The sequence below is a fragment of the Entelurus aequoreus genome, linkage group LG01 (assembly GCF_033978785.1).
Source record: "Entelurus aequoreus isolate RoL-2023_Sb linkage group LG01, RoL_Eaeq_v1.1, whole genome shotgun sequence".
NCBI lineage: Eukaryota > Metazoa > Chordata > Actinopteri > Syngnathiformes > Syngnathidae > Entelurus > Entelurus aequoreus.
The window spans coordinates 3,830,414-3,851,701 of record NC_084731.1 but is presented as its reverse complement, the minus strand read 5'-3'; the positions used below and the strand labels follow the sequence as shown (position 1 = coordinate 3,851,701).

The following is a 21,288-nucleotide window of genomic DNA, read 5'->3' as shown; positions in this document are numbered from 1 at the left end:
TACATATTGCAGTATTTGTTTTACAAACACGTGTTTACATTATTTGCTTTACAAAGACATGTTTAACTTCCTTGGTTTACAAACACATGTTAATAATATTTAGTTTATAAATATAATATTTGGTTTACAAATACATGTTTACATTGTTTGGTTATCAAATACAGGCTTACAGTATTTGTTTTACAAACAGGTGTTTACATTATTTAGTTTACAAATACACATTTACAATATTTGATTTACAAATACATGTTTAAATTATTTAGTTTACAAATACAAGTTTACAGTAGTTGGCTTACAAATATATGTTTATCTTATTTGGTTAACAAATACATGTTTTTATTTTTTGGTTTAGAAATACATTTTTACAATATTTGGTTTACAAATATATGTTTAACTTCCTTGGTTTACAAATACATGTTTACAATATTTGGTTTACAAATACATATTTGAATTATTTGGTTTTCAAATGCATGTTTAGCTTACTTGGTTTTCAAATGCATGTTTAGCTTACTTGTTTTACAAATACACGTTTACATCATTTTGTTTACAAATACATGTTTATAATATTTGGTATACAAATACATGTTTACATTATTTGGTTAACAAATACATGTTTAAGTTATTTGGTTTATAAGTACATGTTTAGAGATACTCCTGCTCCGGTCTGGCTGTGCCAAATAATAATATAAATCCATTTAATAAAGTCAAATACAAATAAGGCAACAAGAGAAGTATCCCATACTTCTCTTTTGTAAAGTAAATCTAATATTGTAAACATGTATTTGTAAACCAAATATGGGCATATACATCAACAATATGATTAGCTGAGTAGCTGGACAGGACAACAACAAAAAAAAACAACAACAACAAAAAAACAGAAAAAAAACTAAGAACAAATGGGTCTATTTAAAGGCCAGGGTGTATAAATGAGTATTAAGATGGGACTTAAATGCTTCTACTGAGGTAGCATCTCTAACTGTTACCGGGAGGTTCTTTAGTTTACAAATACATATTTGTATTTGTAAATGATTAATTTTAAAGATACATATATATATATATATATATATATATATATATATATATATATATATATATATATATATATATATATATATATATATATATATATATATATATATATATATATAGGTTCTTTAGTTTACAAATACATATTTGTATTTGTAAATGATTAATTTTAAAGATACATATATATATATATATATATATATATATATATATATATATATATATATATATATATATATATATATATATATATATATATATATATATATATATAAGATATAAGATACATATATATATATATATATATATATGTATCTTTAAAATTAATCATTTACAAATACAAATATGTATTTGTAAACTAAAGAACCTATATATATATACATATATATATATATATATATATATATATATATATATATATATATATATATATATATATATATATATATATATATATATATATATATATATATACTATTTGCTTTACAAATACAAGTTTACAATATTTTTTTTATATTATTTGGTTAACAAACACATGTTTACAGTATTTGGTTTACAAATACATGTTTACAATATTTGTTTTACAAATACATGTTTAACTTCCTTGGTTTACAAATACATGTTTACAATACTTGGTTTACAAATACCTGTTTACAATATTTGGTTTAAAAATACATGTTTACATTATCCATCCATCCTTCCATTGTCTACCGCTTGTCCCTTTTGGAGTCGCGGGGGATTGTTTACATTATTTGGCTCACAAATACATGTTTATACTATTTGGTTTGCAAATACGCGTTTGTGTTATTTGGTATAAAATTGAATCTTTACATTAATTGATTTACAAACACATGTATACAATATTTGGTTAACAAATACATGTTTATATTATTTGGTGTACAAATACATGTTTACAATATTTGCTTTACAAATATATGTTTAACATCTTTACTTTACAAATACTGTTCCACAAAGCAGGATTTTTGCTTATCCAGGATACGTTTGCAGTTTAAGTCCAGATACGCAGTGCTACGAAGCTGGTTAACATTTAAGCATGATAAATTGCCACGTCCACTTAAACGCTTGCGCTTACGCTGGAGATAACCTGCTTGCTTTTGTGGGTACAAATTTCGAGCAAATAATAGACCAATAAGAGATCAGAGCATAACAAATCATCTGCCCACTGACTTAGTAGTTGTTCCTGAAAACTATGTTGCCTTTCATTGACCGATCTATGTGCAATGTAATAATAAAAAGCAAACATTTTCCAGGATCAGGCAAAAACTTGGTTAAAAGTAAGATAGGAGTTAAACCAAGAAAAGGCTAAGTTTGACATACCAATACGTGTTTTGATACGTTCTAATAGAATGTTATGATTGATGGTATCGAAAGCAGCGCTAAGATCAAGTAGCAGCAACATGGATGACGCATCAGCATCCATAGTTAGCAATAGATCCTTAGTCACTTTTGCGAGGGCTGTCTCCGTGGAGTGATTTGCCCTGAAACCGGACTGAAAGGGTTCACAGAGATTGTTAGACCCTAAGTGTTCATTTAGCTGCTGTGCAACAATTTCTTCTAGGCTTTTCCAGATAAAGGGGAGTTCAGACACTGGCCGGTAGTTTACCATGAGCTCAGGATAGAGGATAGGTCTTTTAAGCAGAGGATGAATAACCGCTGTTTTGAATGCAATGGGAACAGTACCAGAGGAAAGTGATAAGTTAATAATATTTAGCACTGATGGTCCTAATATTACAAACAGCTCTTTGATACGTTTTCCAGGAAGTGAGTCAAGCAAACAAAATGTTTGTTTTGTCCCATTTATGAGTCGCAGGAGTTCCTCTAATGTTATTTTTTCAAAAAGAGAGAGATTATTTTGGAGTGAATTATTTGTCATACATTCATTCGTATCTGCGTTAGTAGAACCCAATTGGAGCTGGGACGCACTATCTTTATTCTCCTTTCTAATGAGTAAAATTTTCCTAGTAAATAATTTCATAAAGTCTTCAGCCGAGTGGGTGGAGCTACTGGGAGAAGTCTCTTGTTGGGTTAGTGCTGCTACTTTATTAAACATATATTTAGGATCGTTTTTATTGAGGCGGATGAGATTGGAGTAAAAAATAGTTTAACTAAGGTAAGAGTGTATTTAAAAACACTAAACTTATTAAACATTTGAACATATATACGCATGTAATTTGTGTTTAATAAGACAATACATGATTCTTGCATGCCTGCAGGCAAGAATCGGGGCTCCCCTCCAATCAATGCAGAGCTAATTGCTGTTGGCGCTGAATAGAGGGTTTGGGTTAAGCAAGAGGATCAATGTTTATTGTGTGGATGAGCTGCCAGTTGTGCCTGAATAAACCTACATTTGAGTATTTTCCCTCATTTCCATAAGAGCAGCCCAGAGACAACAGGCCTTCATTCTTCATGCTGAGCTCAGCTTAAACAGACCACAGTCAGGACGTATTTGAAGGTTATTAGGAGAAAAAACAGTGTTCATGCTGTGTTGCCATTAAGTCCATACGTCCCAACTAAATCTTCACCGTCACTCAGCGCTTTGCTCATTGGCACACAAAATACATGAAGTGTTTCTCAGAACGTGAGTGCAATTTTGAGAGTAAATGAAGCTGAAACACAGTTTGGAAGAAATGAGAATATCTGATATATTTGATGTATTTATTCATACTGCAGTCATCTCATGATGTTTGCAGATAAATATGACAAAAATATTTCATAAACATAAACAGTGTGTAGCTGTCATCAACACCGCCTGAGAGACTTCAACATCTCTCACATGTAAATGCTGCCTCTTTGCAAGGTCAGCATTGCAAATGAAAATATGTTCTTAATTGTCTTACCTTGGATAAATAAAGTTTAAACGAATAAACACATACATGCAAACTAGGTAGTACATGCTTATATACTTCATTAACCAGAAGGCTAGAAAATATTGCAAAGTTTAGTCTTAAAATTGCCAGAAAAGTCTGACCATATTTGACAGTTGCCAATATGCTAACATTATACTAAATACATGTCAAGGATTTTATGTAGTACATGTCAAATATTCAGATATTGTACTGACATAATGGTTTACATATTTTCATTTAAGACCAATTGAGATTTTACAGTTTATTTTTCAATTATATTCTACAATAAGGGTGCCCAAACTTTTTGTCCCCAGGGGCCAAAGTAAAAATGTGCCAATGAGCTGGGGGCGAAAGAAACATATTTTAAGTAAGCCCGTTTTGATACACCTTTTTCACTTCCAATTAGACTGTACTGGTCCGATACTTGTTTTTTCTGCTGATATCACACAGATATCCCATATCAACATAGGATCGGGACACTTTTGCTTTTAAATATAAAACACAAATAACCTAAATGTTAATAAGAAAGTTCTCCCCCTTTGGCAGGCCAAACAAAACTACTCAGTGTGCCAGATGTGGCCCACGGGCCCCACTTTGGGCACCACTGATATATTTTACTCAGGTTGTCATAAGGAGAAAGCTTGATTCATCCAAATAAGAAATAAATAAGTAAATGTTTTAAATATTTCACGGAATTTGACTTTTTAAACTGAATTACCAAAATAAATCAACCTTTCCAAAATATTCAAATTTATTGACTGTACATGTTTGTTCATTGCTTCAATTCAGTGTACATCAAAACATGAATAAAAAATGCATTTAACATGAATATCACATGTTTCATGTATGTCACATTTTTGATGTCAACTCTGACACAAAAAAAAACATCTTCACGTGATGTATACAGGATGTAGGATTATTCCTTATTCCTTATCAAATACTAACCAAATGTTAAATATTGTTAAATTGTGCACATGAATGATAGTGACTTTTTGTCTTGACTTAGTGATTTTTTTTTTACTTATCAAGCACATATAGCTGACAATAGTACTATTTAAATATATAATATATACTTTACATAAAATAAATAATGTTAAACAGTTATTTTCATTTGATATATAATGTGAAAATGACTCACTTTAAAAAAAAAAATGCTGGATTTATAGTAAAAAAAAAAAAAAGGCAACTCAGTCGCCAGAATTTTACTATAAAATGTATGGTGTTTTTAAAGTTTAATATTGTCAATGAAAAAACGTCCCAGTTGTTATTTTTACTGTAAAATTCTACAGACGGAACTATCTTACAGCGCGGTATTTAAAAATAAAACATTTCAAAAGTTGTTTGTTTTCACTTTTGTTGCTTTTATTACAGAGAATGTAAAAATGGTACCACTTTTTTTATCACCATAAAAGTTTGTCAACTGAGCTGGCATTTTGTTTTCCTGAAAAATATAAGGTCTTTGTTTCCACAGTGCGTGACTGTAAAATAAAAAACGGCACCACTTTTAATCTAATTTGACAATTAAATCTACAGTCGTTGTTTTTACAGTGCATTAATGGAAAAACTGTATCACTGTTATTTTTGCGGTAAAATTTTTTGTTGTTGCTGATATCGCTGATAGATTGTTTTAACTGTTAAATCTAGGGCAAAAATAAAATGCAGTAGCGTAGTAGGCCTAAGTATTCATTAAAAACAAGGCAGGGGTTTTATTTAACAAGTAGATTTTATATTTTTGGCCACTAACATTACACACCCTTTATACAGCAGGATTGTGTTTGAATATAAATGGTAAAAAAGTACCACAGTTATTTTAAAGGTAACATTCAGAAGACTCAGCTGGCAGTTTTTTTTTTACCTTAACATCATCAGTTGTTGTTACTGTAAATGGAAAAACAGTAACACTTTATTTATTTATTTTTACCGTGAGCAGACTTTAGATTTGTTTACATACAGTAAGTGTAATATCATTTGAATAAAGTGTATACTTATTTAATAGCAGTATTTGACACTTATTTTACTTTAAAAGGACTGTAATATGTGAGGCATAGGCGCCGATCCCATGGGTGGTTCGGGGTGAGCACCCACGTGGGTTTGATAGCAACTTTCAATCTTTATAATAATTTTTGAAAAATCAATCTTGTTGTTGTTAATTTTGTGGCGAGTTGGGGCCGTTCTACATAAAAACACAGTCACAAATCATATAGTCTATTATTAACAAAGCCTAACAAAATTTAATTGTGCCCTGATACAAACTAATTACATAATTATCTTGACCTTGAAGGCGCTGCACACTCAACAGCCATACATGTCACACTAGGGGTGGCAGTATGAACAATGCCAACACTGTCATAAACATGTGCCATATAGTGAAACCACACTAAACAACAACAACAAACACATTTTGGAAGAATATTTCCACCGCAACACAACATTAACACTACAGAACAAATTCCCAGAATTCCCTGCAGCACCAACTCTTCCGGGACGCTACAATATACACAAACGCCATTGGTGGATCTACACCTAACATCCACTGTAATATCAGCGTATCTAGACGATACTATAATTACGACATAAAAAGTAAGTTTCTTACAAGTATCATCCCTGCAGGACGAGGAATAGCTAAACATGATTCACTACACACCGTAGCTCACCAGCGTCAAAATGTAAACAAACGCCATGGGTGGACCTTTTCCTGACATCCACTGTAATTATATCAAGTACAGGCACGTATCTAGTCGATAGTACTATGATTACGTCGATATTTTTTGGCGTCACAACATCCATCCATCCATTTTCTACCGCTTGTCCCTTTTGAGGTCGCGGGGGGTGCTGGAACCTATCTCAGCTGCATTCGGGCGGAAGGCAGGGTACACCCTGGACAAGTCGCCCCCTCATCGCAGGGCCAACACAGATAGACAGACAACATTCACACTCACATTCACACATCTTTTTTAGTTTTTAAAAATGTATATCATGTTTATAAACTCAGGAAATATGTCCCTGGACACATGAGGACTTTGAATATGACCAATGTATGATCCTGTAACTACTTGGTATGGGATTGATACCCAAATTTGTGGTATCATCCAAAACTAATGTAAAGTATCAAACAACAGAAGAACAAGTGATTATTACATTTTAACAGAAGTGTAGATAGAACATGTTAAAACATAAAATAAGCAGATATTAACAGTAAATGAACAAGTAGATTAATAAGTCATTTTGTACCACTTGTCCTTAATAACGTTGACAAAATAATAGAATGAGAAATGACACAATATGTTACTTCATATGTCAGCAGACTAAATTAGGAGTCTTTGTTTGCTTACTACAGGGGTGTCCAAAGTGCGGCCCGGGGGCCATTTGCGGCCCGCAGCTAATATTTTAGCGGCCTGCCACACATTCTGGAAATGCCATTGCAAAAATAAAAAAAACATTAAAAAAGTGGAATGAGGTGAAATCTAACTAGAAAACGTTGCAATGTTGACACAAAGCTGCCATGCAGGCTGTTTTTTTTAATTTTGTCTATCTTTATTTTCCTTTTTTTGCCATTGCTCAAAAAAAAAAAAAAAAGACAAAAAATCAATAATAATGAATTATTGACATCTTCAAGGCTCAAATTACTTCAAATATTTCACATTAAAATGTTTTATGTGGAAAAATATTGCATACATTGTGTGGTTGCCATATAAAAACATCCAAGTTTTCTTTGACAAAAGAGCATAAAACAAACAAAATAATAGTGTAAAATCGACAGATATACTGTATCTGAAGTTGATCTCGTAACTTAAGTGTTGAAAGTAAAACAAATAATAATAAAAATGTATCACTTTATGAGTGGGGTACCTTTTGGATCCCAAAGATATTTAGTGGGATTGTATTTATCTTTTCACTGTGATTAATCAAAAATAATAATGAAAATAAAATCTATGGTGTCATGCATTATTGATCTTTTCAGGGCTCCAATTACTTCACATCAAACATTGCTTTCTGAAGGTTTTGGGCGGTGGGGGAAATACTGCATATTTCAGTTTTACTATAAAAAACAAAGTTGTCTTTGACAGAAAAGGCATATATAATGATAGGCAATAATAATTTGACTTGTTTTTAACATGTTAATGACTGAGACCCTTTACGGGCCCCAGGAGCCCTAATTGTTAAAAAAAAAAAAAAAATCTATATATTTTGTTTGAAAATGAAAAATATCAAAATGGCCCCCGCATGCTTTAATATTTCCGTGTGCGGCCCTCAGTGGAAAAAGTTTGGACACCCCTGGCTTTCTAGAAGACAAGTTGTCTTGTATGTTCACTATTTTATTTAAGGGCAACATTGCTATAAGAAACATATGTTTAATGTACCCTAAGATTTTTTTGTTCATTTAAAGCCAATAATGACATTTTTTGGTGGTCCCGGGTTATTTAGAAAAGTACCAAAATATTTTTGGTACCGGGACAACACACACCGAGCACCCACTGGCAGAAATGTAGATCGGCCCCTATGATGTGAGGTGTACTCGCAGTACAAAGTTGTCTGCTCAACTTCAAGTGCTCAAATGGCCTTCAAAGAGTGAAAGGCGCTCCTGATTGTCGCACAATTCTTTTCATGTTCCTTCTGCTCCTTTTTCTTTGCTTCAATGCTTCCTCTATGTGTGCGGGGAGAGCAGCTTCAAGCAGCGCTTCAGTGAACCAAAGTGAAAGAAGGTGGGGGGGGGGGGAGCAGGTGGACTTTCTGGAATGTTTATAAAAGTGCGGAATGACGTCACACGGTTATAATAATACATCATATGCATCATTATGTTGGTTCGGAGCAGGTTGATGTGCTCCAGTGTGAGCAGGGGCGGTGCTAATGTCAAGATGACAAGCGGAGCTTTTTTTTTGTTGTGTGTGTGTGTGTGTCACACCCATGAAGCATTAAAGTCCTTCAACTTAAAAAGCGTTTTCTCCACCAGACCTTTGCAGCGTTTAGTCTTCTGCAGGTCCCGGTCCAACTTAGTCCTAGTCCTGGTCCTGCTCCGTGGCCATTAATGAAGCATTAATCCTCCCCCGTGGATGCCATTGTTGTCTTTTTCAATGCAAACGCCTGCGAGGAGTTCCTATTAAACTGATGTGTCCTCCCGTCTGTCCTGCGGGGACTTGGAGACTCTGAAAGAAGTTGGAAGGAGCGAGTCTGGCATCTTTGGGCTGCAAAATGTCCCGTTCCGGACCCGTGGACGCGGTCATGTCCTGCGCTCGCAGCGGCCCCTCCGCGGCCCCCAAGACCCTCGCCTTCTCCATAGACCGGATCATGTCCAAGGGCTCGGAAGGCGCGGAGGAGAAGAAACTGCTCGGGTTCTGCTCTCCGATTCCCTGCATGATCCCGCTGCAGCCTTTCGGCTACGACTTCCAGGCCAAGGCCCTGATGAACTATTCGGAACTGTGGCGGTCCAGTTTCAGGGGCGGCGCGGCGTGCAAGAGCAGCTGCTGCGTGTGCGCAAAAGCGCACGACTCCGGAGCCAAGCAGCCGCTTTTGGCGCCTGGAAGCCGGCTGGTCAAACCGCAGGTCATCCATCAGAGCCTGGCGGTACCGAGCGGCTCTTTCTACTATCTCAACTACCTGGACCCGGCCTACGCCCAGTCGGACCTGCTGGGGGGACACTGGTTGTCCAGCCCGCACGCCCAGGCCTCCATCTCGGCCCAGCACAGACTTTTAGTCCTGGACGGGACCAAGGTGCCCGCGGGTGGCCTGCACGGGGCGGACAAGGCGCCCACAGCCCAGTACCCCCACAAGGAGCATCTCCCCGGGAAACTGGACCACATCGTCAAGGAGAACCAGGCCGACAAGAACTGTTTCAAGAACCCCAACAAAGTTTGCAACAACGGCGGTGCCGGAGACGCAAAACCCAAAAACTTCACTTGCGAAGTCTGCGGAAAGGTAATTCATGATTTGAACATATTACATTTCTGCATGCAAGATGATGCACTTTTTTGTAATAGATGCATAAAATATGTCATACTATTAAAACACCTGCACGCACACCACCATATAAAACACACATGCGACACACATGCATATTACTTAAAAAAATATATAAAATACACATTCATTTAAAACACACATGCATCATTACAACTATACACCCAATTAAAAACATGCATGCAATACAAAATATATACATGAATATTAAAACACACATATAATAAACAGCCTGAACATTAATTAAAAACACAAATGCATGCATGTAAAAAATACATCTATAAACATAAATATTATCAAAAACGCTACGTGTATATCATTTTTTAAAAAGCATTACATAGATATAAAGCAGTACAATATACATTCCAATATCATTAAAAATACATATAATACCCTTGTATATTAATTAAAAAAACAAAAACATGTAGTGCAACAAACATAAGACACGTAATAAAAACAAACATTAATACACATGGGAATTAATCAAAACATACATTGCAATACACGCAAATATATTAAAAACACATGTGGTACACATGTTTGTAATAAAATATATATTATATATTATATATCTTATATATTATATATATTATTAAAACACAGACATGACTGTCATCAGAACACACTTTAGACGTGGCTATTAAACAAACATGAATATTATAAAAGCACATATATAACATGCACAATTTTACAAATGCACATACAATATGATACAAAACGAACATGTGATACACATGGATTGAAACACACACACACACACACGCACACACACACACACACACACATATATATATATATATATATATATATATATATATATATATATATATATATACACACACACACAATACACACTACTATACAATTAAATATACACACATAATAGATGTCAATATAATATAAAACAAACATGTGATGCATATGACTATAATAAATAGCTTATACATATATACTAAAAAATACAACTGTGATGAACATGAATTATATATATATATATATATATATATATATATATATATATATATATATATATATATATATATATATATATATATATATATATATATATATATATATATATATATATATATATAGACACATATATATATATATATACATATATATATATATATATATATATATATATATATATATATATATATATATATATATATATATATATATATATATATATATATATATATATATATATATATATATATATATATATATATATATATATATATATATATATATATATATATATATATATATATATAATTTAAATACAACGAACATCTGCTGCATATAATATAATAAATAACGTATGGAAATTGTTACAAATGTGCAGAAAACATGTACTAATGAAGTGTGATGAAATGTAAGTAAAAGTTGTGTGTGATTGTGTGTAATTGTTCAGGTTTTTAACGCTCACTACAATCTGACCAGACACATGCCGGTACACACCGGAGCGCGGCCGTTCGTGTGTAAAGTGTGCGGGAAAGGATTCCGACAGGCCAGCACTTTGTGTAGACACAAAATCATCCACACACAGGTGACCCACACTCTTTTCTCCACCTGGCGATTGTGTATTTATCATGTGCACATATTTACAGTCGATGTATTATTTTGCGTTGAAGGAGAAACCTCATAAATGCAACCAGTGTGGGAAAGCGTTCAACAGAAGTTCGACTCTCAACACGCACGTGCGAATCCACGCAGGATACAAACCTTTCGTCTGCGAGTTCTGTGGAAAAGGGTTTCATCAGAAAGGTGAATATGATTTTTATTTTTTATTTTTTTCTCCATATACTTTTGTCGCTTTTTGTGAAATCTGGCCTCCAAAAATAATGATATCAATGACAAGAAATAATAATGTAAACGAAATAATGACATAAGGTGAGATAAGGGATATAAGAATGAAATTACATGTTGAAAAAAGTATGTAAAATAATATAACAACGAAATAGCATGTTGTAAAATGATATAATGAAAATAACATGTTGGAAAACATAGGAATGAATAAATAATAATATAACAACGAAATAAGATGTTGTAAAAATATTATATAGGAATGAATTATTAACATGTTGGGAAAATATTATAAATACTGTAAAAAATAAAATAACATGTCTGAAAAAATTATACTATAGGAATAAAATAATATGTTGGAAAATGATATATAATAATATAAGAATGAAATAACATGCTGGAAAAATAATGTAAAATATTATAAGAATACAAATAACATGTTAGAAAATAATCTAAAATAATATACATGTAGCCTCACCTGTTGAAAAAATTATCCAAACGAATCAAAAAGTTAAATCAGCTGTTGAAAAAGATGATCCAAAAATAATATACAAATGAAATAACATGTTGTAAAATTATCCAAAATAATATTAAAATCAAATCAAATGTTTAAAATATTATCTAAAATATGATTTAAATGATTTAGAAATCTCAAAGTGAAATAACTTGTTGAAAGATTATCTGAAGTAATATACAAATAATATTACATGTTGGAGAATGATCTGATTCGAAAAATGAAATAACACAGTATTGGTTTGTTTTCGATGTTTTTTGTATTTTCTCTGCTTCAGAGTTGATTGTTTTTCAAGTATAACTTGAAAAAAGCGAAAAATGTTTTTCATATTTAAAGTTTAAAGCATATGTTCTGCTTCCAATGTGTGCTTACGTACATTGAATATGAATATGACTTTGAATTATGAATATGACAACTTTGAAATATAACTGAAATATAAATATGACGACATTAAAGTATGATTAGTGGCGTTAGTAATGTACTGCATATGCTGAGAGGAAGTATAAGTATTATAACAGGGCACATTAAAATGGTTCATTTCCTTCAACACAACGCTGTGGGTCATCAGTGAGACCAACAAAGTTTGATTTTGACAAAGTTTGACAACTTCTTGAATGCAACACAAAACTAACACCTCAATCAACACAACTCACTTTTACTTTCGCTTTGTCATATTAAACTATTAACACTAATACCACTATGAATATTACACTAATAATACTATAGATATTACACTGACACTGTTTAAATATTACACTAATATTTAAAATATTACACTAATACTATTATAAATATTACATTAATATTACAAATATTACACTAATACCACTATAAATATTACACCGATACAACTATAAATATTACACTTTATTAAAAATATTTAATCATCTCAATGCCTACAATTTTTTTTAATACACCGACACTATGGATAATACATTAATACTAAAAATAGTGCACTAATAATACTATAAATATTACAAATATAAATATATATAAATTACCCTAACATTAAAATGATGACACCAATAATACTTAAAATATTACACTAATATTACAAATATTACACTAATACCACTATAGTTATTACATTAGTACAAAAAAATTATTACACAAATCCTATAAATATTACACTAATACCATCAAAAATACACTAATACTAAAAATAGTACACTAATCCTCACTTTCAAATGTTTTTCTGCATTATGACTTAGAAGCTTTGCTTATTAACATAAATATGTTTTGATTAATGCATGGTTTTTAATGCAATTTTTTAAATCAAAATTGTGTAATAAAATATAGTTACATATTGAGTGACCGATAATGACATTTCTTATTAATATTAGTTTTCATTTCAAATTATTCCACTGTGTTATTATCATGTATGTAAACACACTTACTTTAAATCGAGTTTAAAGTTGACCAGACACACACACACACACACACACACACACACATATATATATATATATATATATATATATATATATATATATATATATATATATATATATATATATATATATATATATATATATATATATATATATATATATATATATATATATATATATATATATATATATATGCTCCAGCGACCCCAAAAGGGACAAGCGGTAGAAAATGGATGGATGGATGGATATGTATATATATTATCATCTTTAAAATAATTAATAAAGATTTCACATTTATGAATACATTAAATTAGTTATGAAAAAAGTTTTCTATGACTAATTTTAAAGTAAGAAGTAAAGTAATTAGTCAAATATAATGAATACTAAGTAAGTTACGATGTTACAGTCTATGATGCATATGATGGTAAAGTAAGGTGCTGCTGATGACGTCAGAGGAGTACAGTAAAAAGTGAAACATGATGATGACTTAATGATGATGAATACCTGGTGATGACATCAAGGGAGTACAACATGTCGACCACTTTGTGATGACGTAGTGTACAGTAAAGATGACGTGTGTGGTTGCTAGGTAACTACAAGAACCACAAGTTGACGCACAGCGGAGAGAAGCAGTACAAATGTTCTATCTGCAACAAAGCGTTCCACCAGATCTACAACCTGACGTTCCACATGCACACGCACAACGACAAGAAGCCCTTCACCTGTCTCACCTGTGGAAAAGGCTTCTGTCGCAACTTCGACCTAAAGAAGCACGTCCGTAAACTCCATGACAACATCTTGTCTTCTTCCAGCAGACAAGAAACATTATAAAAACATTATTATTATTATTATTATTATTATTATTAGTACAGTATCTCACACTCACCCTTTGCTGCCTGCTATTCGTGTACGTCAAATATTTAAGATGTCAATAACGTCTTCATAACTTATCACCATAACTATGAATGTTGGTTGATTCCGAAATAAAACTTGTTTATTACAACAAATGTTTCTGTTTTTTTTTTTTTACTCTCAAACTATCTTCTAATGACAAATCAATGAAATATAATATCAGTACTCTTTTATACTATATAGCTCATTACATGTATACAAATACTGTGTATTATAGTAAGTCGTATTTGTATATATCTTTTTTGTCATCGTGAAAAGTCAAAGTAAAGTGTTGTTGTACACAATATTACAGTGTAGTACTTTAACTGTGTGAAGTATTACACTGTAGTACTTGTTCTGGATGAAGTACTACAGTGTAGTAATTGTACTGTGTGAAGTACCACACTGTAGTACTTTAACTGTATGAAGACTTACACTGTTGTACTTTTACTGTGCGAAGTATCATACTGTAGCGCTTGCACTGTATGCAGTACTACTTACTAGTACTTTTACTGCAAGAAGTATTACACTGTAGTACTTGTTCTGGATGAAGTACTACAGTGTAGTAATTGTACTGTGTGAAAACTTACACTGTAGTTCTTGTACAGGGTGAATTATTAAACTGTAGTACATTTACTGTGCGAAGTATCACACTGTAGCGCTTGCACTGTATGAAGTACTACTTACTAGTACTTTTACTGCATGAAGACTTACACTGTAGTACTTTTACTGTGCAAAGTATCACACTGTAGCGCTTGCACTGTATGCAGTACTACTTACTATCACACTGTATTACTTTACTCTGTGAAGTACTGTATGAAATATTACACAGTAGTACTTGTAGTGTTTAATACAGTGTAGTACATCTGTAGATGTGTGAAGTATTACAGTGTAGTAATTGTACTGTGTGAAGTACCACACTGTAGTACTTTTACTGTATGAAGACTTACACTGTAGTACTTGTACAGTGTGAAGTATTACACTGTAGTACTTTTACTGTGCAAAGTATCACACTGTAGCGCTTGCACCGTATGAAGTACTACTTACTAGTACTTTTACTGGGTGAAGTATTACACTGTCTTACTTTAACTGTGTGAAGTATTACACTGTAGTACTTCACCCTGTAAGTACTGTGTGAAATATTACACTGTAGTACTTGTAGCGTTTAGTAGATGTTTGAAGTATTACATTGTTTTACTTCTGTAGATGTGTGACGTATTACACTGCAGAACTTGTTTTGGAAGAAGTACTACAGTGTACTGTGTGAAGTACACAGTTGTACTGTGTGAAGCACCACACTGTAGTACTTATACTGTATGAAGACTTACACTGTAGTACTTGTACAGTGTGAAGTATTACACTGTAGTACTTTTACTGTGCAAAGCATCACACTGCAGCGCTTGCATCGTATGAAGTACTACTTACTAGTACTTTTACTGTGTGAAGTATTACACTGTAGTACTTGTTCTGGATGAAGTACTACAGTGTAGTAATTGTACTGTATGAAGTACCACACTGTAGTACTTTTACTGTATGAAGACTTACACTGTAGTACTTGTACAGTGTGAAGTATCACAATGTAGTACTTTTACTGTGCGAAGTATCACACTGTAGCGCTTGCACTGTACGAAGTACTATTTAGTAGTACTTTTACTGTGTGAAGTATTAACCTGTAGTACTTTAACTGTGTGAAATATTACACAGGAATTACTAGTTCTGGATGAAGTACTACAGTTAGTAATTGTACTGTGTGAAGTACCACACTGTAGTACTTTTACTGTATGAAGACTTACACTGTAGTACTTGTACAGTGTGAAGTATTACACTGTAGTACTTTTACTGTGCAAAGTATCACACTGCAGCGCTTGCACCGTATGAATTACTACTTACTAGTACTTTTACTGTGTGTTTTATTATACTGTAGTACTTTAACTGTGTGAAATATTACACTGTAGTACTTTTACTGTGTGAAGTATTACACTGTCGTACTTGCACAGTGTGAAGTATTACACTGTATTACTTTACTCTGTCAAGTACTGTGTGAAATTTTACACGGTAGTACTTGTAGCGTTAGTACAGAGTAGTACTTCTGTAGATGTGTGAAGTATTACAGTGCAGTACTTGTAGTTGTGTGAAGTATTACACTGCAGTACATGTACTATATGAAGTATTATAGTGTAGTACCTTTGCTGTGTAAGGTATTACACTGTAGTACTTATGTAGACGTGAAGTATTACAGTGTAGTACTTGCACTGTGTGAAGTATTACAGTGTATTACTTCTGTAGATGCATCAAGTATTAGTACTGGAAGATGTTAATATGACGATTAATAACAGTCAGAGCCCTGTAAAGAAAAATGACCCCCAAAATAACATTTTTATTAAAATCAGATAAACGATCTCTGGAGAAGGCGAATCTCATCTTCATCATTACCTTCATCAACATCTTTATCCACTTCATCTTCATCATCATCCTCTTCATCATAATCGTCCTTCTGCTGCTTGGCTAATGAGCGCTAAGGCAGCAGATCCTCATGTGTACTCAAGTTAAATGAAGCTGAGTTATTCTGTGCACGCCTGCAGGAACAATATTACAATATTATTTCTGCACTCATTCTGCCCAACACTTCATGCGTGCTCCTCAATGGAGATGCTTGCATTAACATGATTATTAATAATCATATCTCAGCACTTACATCTTACACAACCTTCCAAGTTAAATACTTCAAACCTCAAACATGATCAAACTAAATTACATCCACACCGAAAAGAAATGTTACATATACTACAAAATATCCCACTATAGTACTATAAATATTACACTAATACTAAAGTACAAAATATCACACTAATACTATAAATATCACCCTAATACTATAAACATCACACTAATACTAAAGTACAAAATATCACACTAATATTATACTATTAAATATAGTACAAAATATTACACAACTCGTGTGAAAATTACTCTACCACTATAGTAAATAATACAACATATCACTCTAATACTTTGACTGTTACTTAACTACTTTTACGAAAAAGTACAGAATATCACACTAAAACTATATATATTACACTATAGCACAAAATATCCCACTAATACTATACATTTTACGCTAATACTAAAGTACAAAATATCACACTCGTACGATAGATATAACACTAATACTACTGAATACTAAATTGTACAAAATATTACACTAATACTATAAATATAACAGTAATTCTATACTATTGCATGTAGTACAAAATATTACATTAATGGTATACATTGTACACTAATACTATACTAATACATATAGTACAAAATATTACACTTTATAAATATTACACTATTACTATACTATTAATTATGGTTCAACATATTGCACTAATACTATAAGTATTACTCTACCACTATAGTAAATAATACAACATATCATTCTAATACTATAAATGTTACTTGACTACTTTTACGAAAAAGTACAAAATATCACACTAAAACTATATACATTACACTATAGCACAAAATATCCCACCAATACTATAAATATTACACTAATACTAAAGTATAAAATATCACACTCGTACGATAGATATAACACTAATACTACTGAATACTAAATTGTACAAAATATTACACTAATACTATAAATATAACAGTAATTCTATACTATTGCATGTAGTACAAAATATTACATTAATGGTATACATTTTACACTAATACTATACTATTACATATAGTACAAAATATTACACTTTATAAATATTACACTATTACTATACTGTTAATTATGGTTCAACATATTGCACTAATACTATAAATATTACTCTACCACTATAGTAAATAATACAACATATCACTCTGTTACTTTACTACTTTTACGAAAAAGTACAAAATATCACACTAAAACTATATATATTACACTATAGCACAAAATATCCCACCAATACTATAAATATTACGCTAATACTAAAGTACAAAATATCACACTCGTACGATAGATATAACACTAATACTACTGAATACTAAATTGTACAAAATATTACACTAATACTATAAATATAACAGTAATTCTATACTATTGCATGTAGTACAAAATATTACATTAATGGTATACATTTTACACAAATACTATACTATTAAATATAGTACAAAATATTCCACTTTATAAATATTACACTATTACTATACTACTAATTATGGTTCAACATATTGCACTAATACTATAAATATTACTCTACCACTATAGTAAATAATACAACATATCACTCTAATACTATAAATGTTACTTACTTACTTTTATGAAAAAGTACAAAATATCACACTAAAACTATATATATTACACTATAGCACAAAATATCACACTAATACTATAAATATTACGCTAATACTAAAGTACAAAATATCACACTCGTACGATAGATATAATACTAATACTACTGAATACTAAATTGTACAAAATATTACACTAATACTATAAATATAACAGTAATTCTATACTATTGCATGTAGTACACAATATTACATTAATGGTATACATTTTACACTAATACTATACTATTACATATAGTACAAAATATTACACTAATACTATACTATTAATTATGGTTCAACATATTGCACTAATACTATAAATATTACACAACTACTATAGTACAAAATATCACTGATACTATAGTATTACATATATTGCACTAATACTATCAATATCACACTAATATTATACTATTACATATAGTACAAAATATTGCACTAATACTATACATATTACACTAACTATACTATACAGTACAGTACATCACACTAATACTATAACTGTTACACACTAATACCATAAATATTACACTAATACTATAACATTACACTGATACCAAAATATTACACAAATACTATAAATATGAAACTCTTACACTAATACTTATACAAATACTATAAACATTACACTATATGACACTCATTCTAAAATATTAAATATCAAACTGTCATCATCAATATAACACCAATACTATAATATTATACCAATACTATGAATATTACACTATTACACTATCATACTATTAGTAAAAAAATATATACTGACACTAACATATTACACTATTACTAAAATATATTATAAATATTTCCACGTCATTTTTTCTTACTGTAATGACAATCATTATAACGCCATCATTATTATGTTTTAAGAAAATATAAAATAACGACTCGATGAAGACATGATTAAACATGTACAATAAGTAATTATCATAATATCAGTATTGCTATACCTTTTAAAATACTTATATTTATTATAATAAAATGATTCTGTTTTTTTTTTCTTCAGGAGATCAGTATTGAAGTTGGGTTAAAATTGGTATTATTAAAAATAATAATAATATAGATGTCTTGCACTTTTATTAAAAAACGCACGTTCACTCGCACACGAAGTAGCGTGTGTGTGTGTGGGTGTGTGTGCGTTACTGCATGTGTGTGTGTGTGCGTGTGTGCGTGCGTGTGTGTGCGTGTGTTGAAGGCCGCAGGCTGTGTGTGCAGAAGAAAGGCTTGCAGTAAACAAGATGAAGGTTGCAGGTTGTTCTTTTCACTTCCAACATCATCATCGTCATCTTCATCATCATCATCATCATCATCAACACAAACACGTCACTGACCGACCGGCACTTTAATGAGTGCGCGCGCACGCACTGGCGGGGGAGCGCGCGCGCGTTAATCAGCTGTCAACAAGATGAGGACATCTTTGTGAGGATCTCCGGGATCTCCAGGGATTGAAGCCATTGAAGGAGCACAAAGGTTTGCTTTGAGAGGAGGAGAAAGAGATTGAATTGATTGTAAACGAGAGATTAGCTGCAGCTGAGAAAAGCAGCAATTAAATGTTAACTGACATCACTTTCACTTTAGCACACATCAAATTCCAATTCAAGCCTTCTAAAGACCGCTTTGTTCGGGGTGTGCGCGTGCGCGTGCGTGTGTGTGTGTGTGTGCGCGCCTGCGTACGTGCTCGTGAATGTGTGTGTGTGTGTGGGGGGGTGGGGGGGCACTTGTGTCACTACACATTACTACAGGAACACACACAACATGTGCCATTTAAACATATGATTTATTTATTTATATTTGAATGTTCAGTTATAGAGACTTGTAAATCAAGTTAATTTAGTTTGACATTTTTAAACTCGGTAACACTTTAGTATGGGGAACATATTCACCATTAATTAGTTGCTTATTAACATGCAATTAATTAATTAATTAGTCATTATTAAGTACTTATTAATGCTTTATTCTGGATGGCCTTATTATACAACCAGTAAGCCATTAGCTAAGAGTCTTCCCTAAATAACCTCAGAATTATTACTTATTAGTAGGGATGATACTCGAAACCGGTTTTCCCGGTTGTTCGATAAGAAAAGAACCGAGTCCTCCGACTCGAATCCCTTTTTTAAAACCGGTACCCGTTATCGAGACCACTATAGTAAAGAAAAAGAGTTGGTTCTTTATTCGAACCCCTCGGAACGAATCCCGTCCCGACCAGAAATGCTCCGTGGGACATCACAAGAAATCAGTCATGTAGCTCAGTCATTAGGCGCAGATAGCGAAAGCAGGAAAAAAATGGACGGGAAAAAGTGCTCCAAGGTGTAATAAAGTTCAAAACAAAAGGTATAATCCAATTAATAACTTTACTGGGAGATTTGAGCAGGGTACAAACACATGAAGAACACTTCTACGACCCACCGGAAACATAGCAACCAGGCTATCAACGCACCTCCTTTACGGCAGCTGACGCAACGTTCTTATAGCAACCGCAGCACATACATATATGACAATGACATGATCTCCCTTTTTCAACTTTTGGTTTTCT

At 32.1% G+C, this 21,288-nt stretch overlaps 1 protein-coding gene across 1 annotated transcript; it reads left to right on the top strand.

Annotated features, from left to right (window-relative positions):
- The first annotated feature begins 8,849 nt into the window (after window positions 1-8,849).
- Window positions 8,850-14,560, top strand: LOC133653472 (fez family zinc finger protein 2-like). Its single transcript, XM_062052816.1, has 4 exons — window positions 8,850-9,806; window positions 11,269-11,403; window positions 11,489-11,621; window positions 14,155-14,560. Exons 1-4 carry the CDS (start codon window positions 9,084-9,086, stop codon window positions 14,394-14,396), a joined length of 1,233 nt encoding a protein of 410 aa, XP_061908800.1. The 5' UTR covers window positions 8,850-9,083; the 3' UTR covers window positions 14,397-14,560.
- The last annotated feature ends 6,728 nt before the right edge of the window (window positions 14,561-21,288 follow it).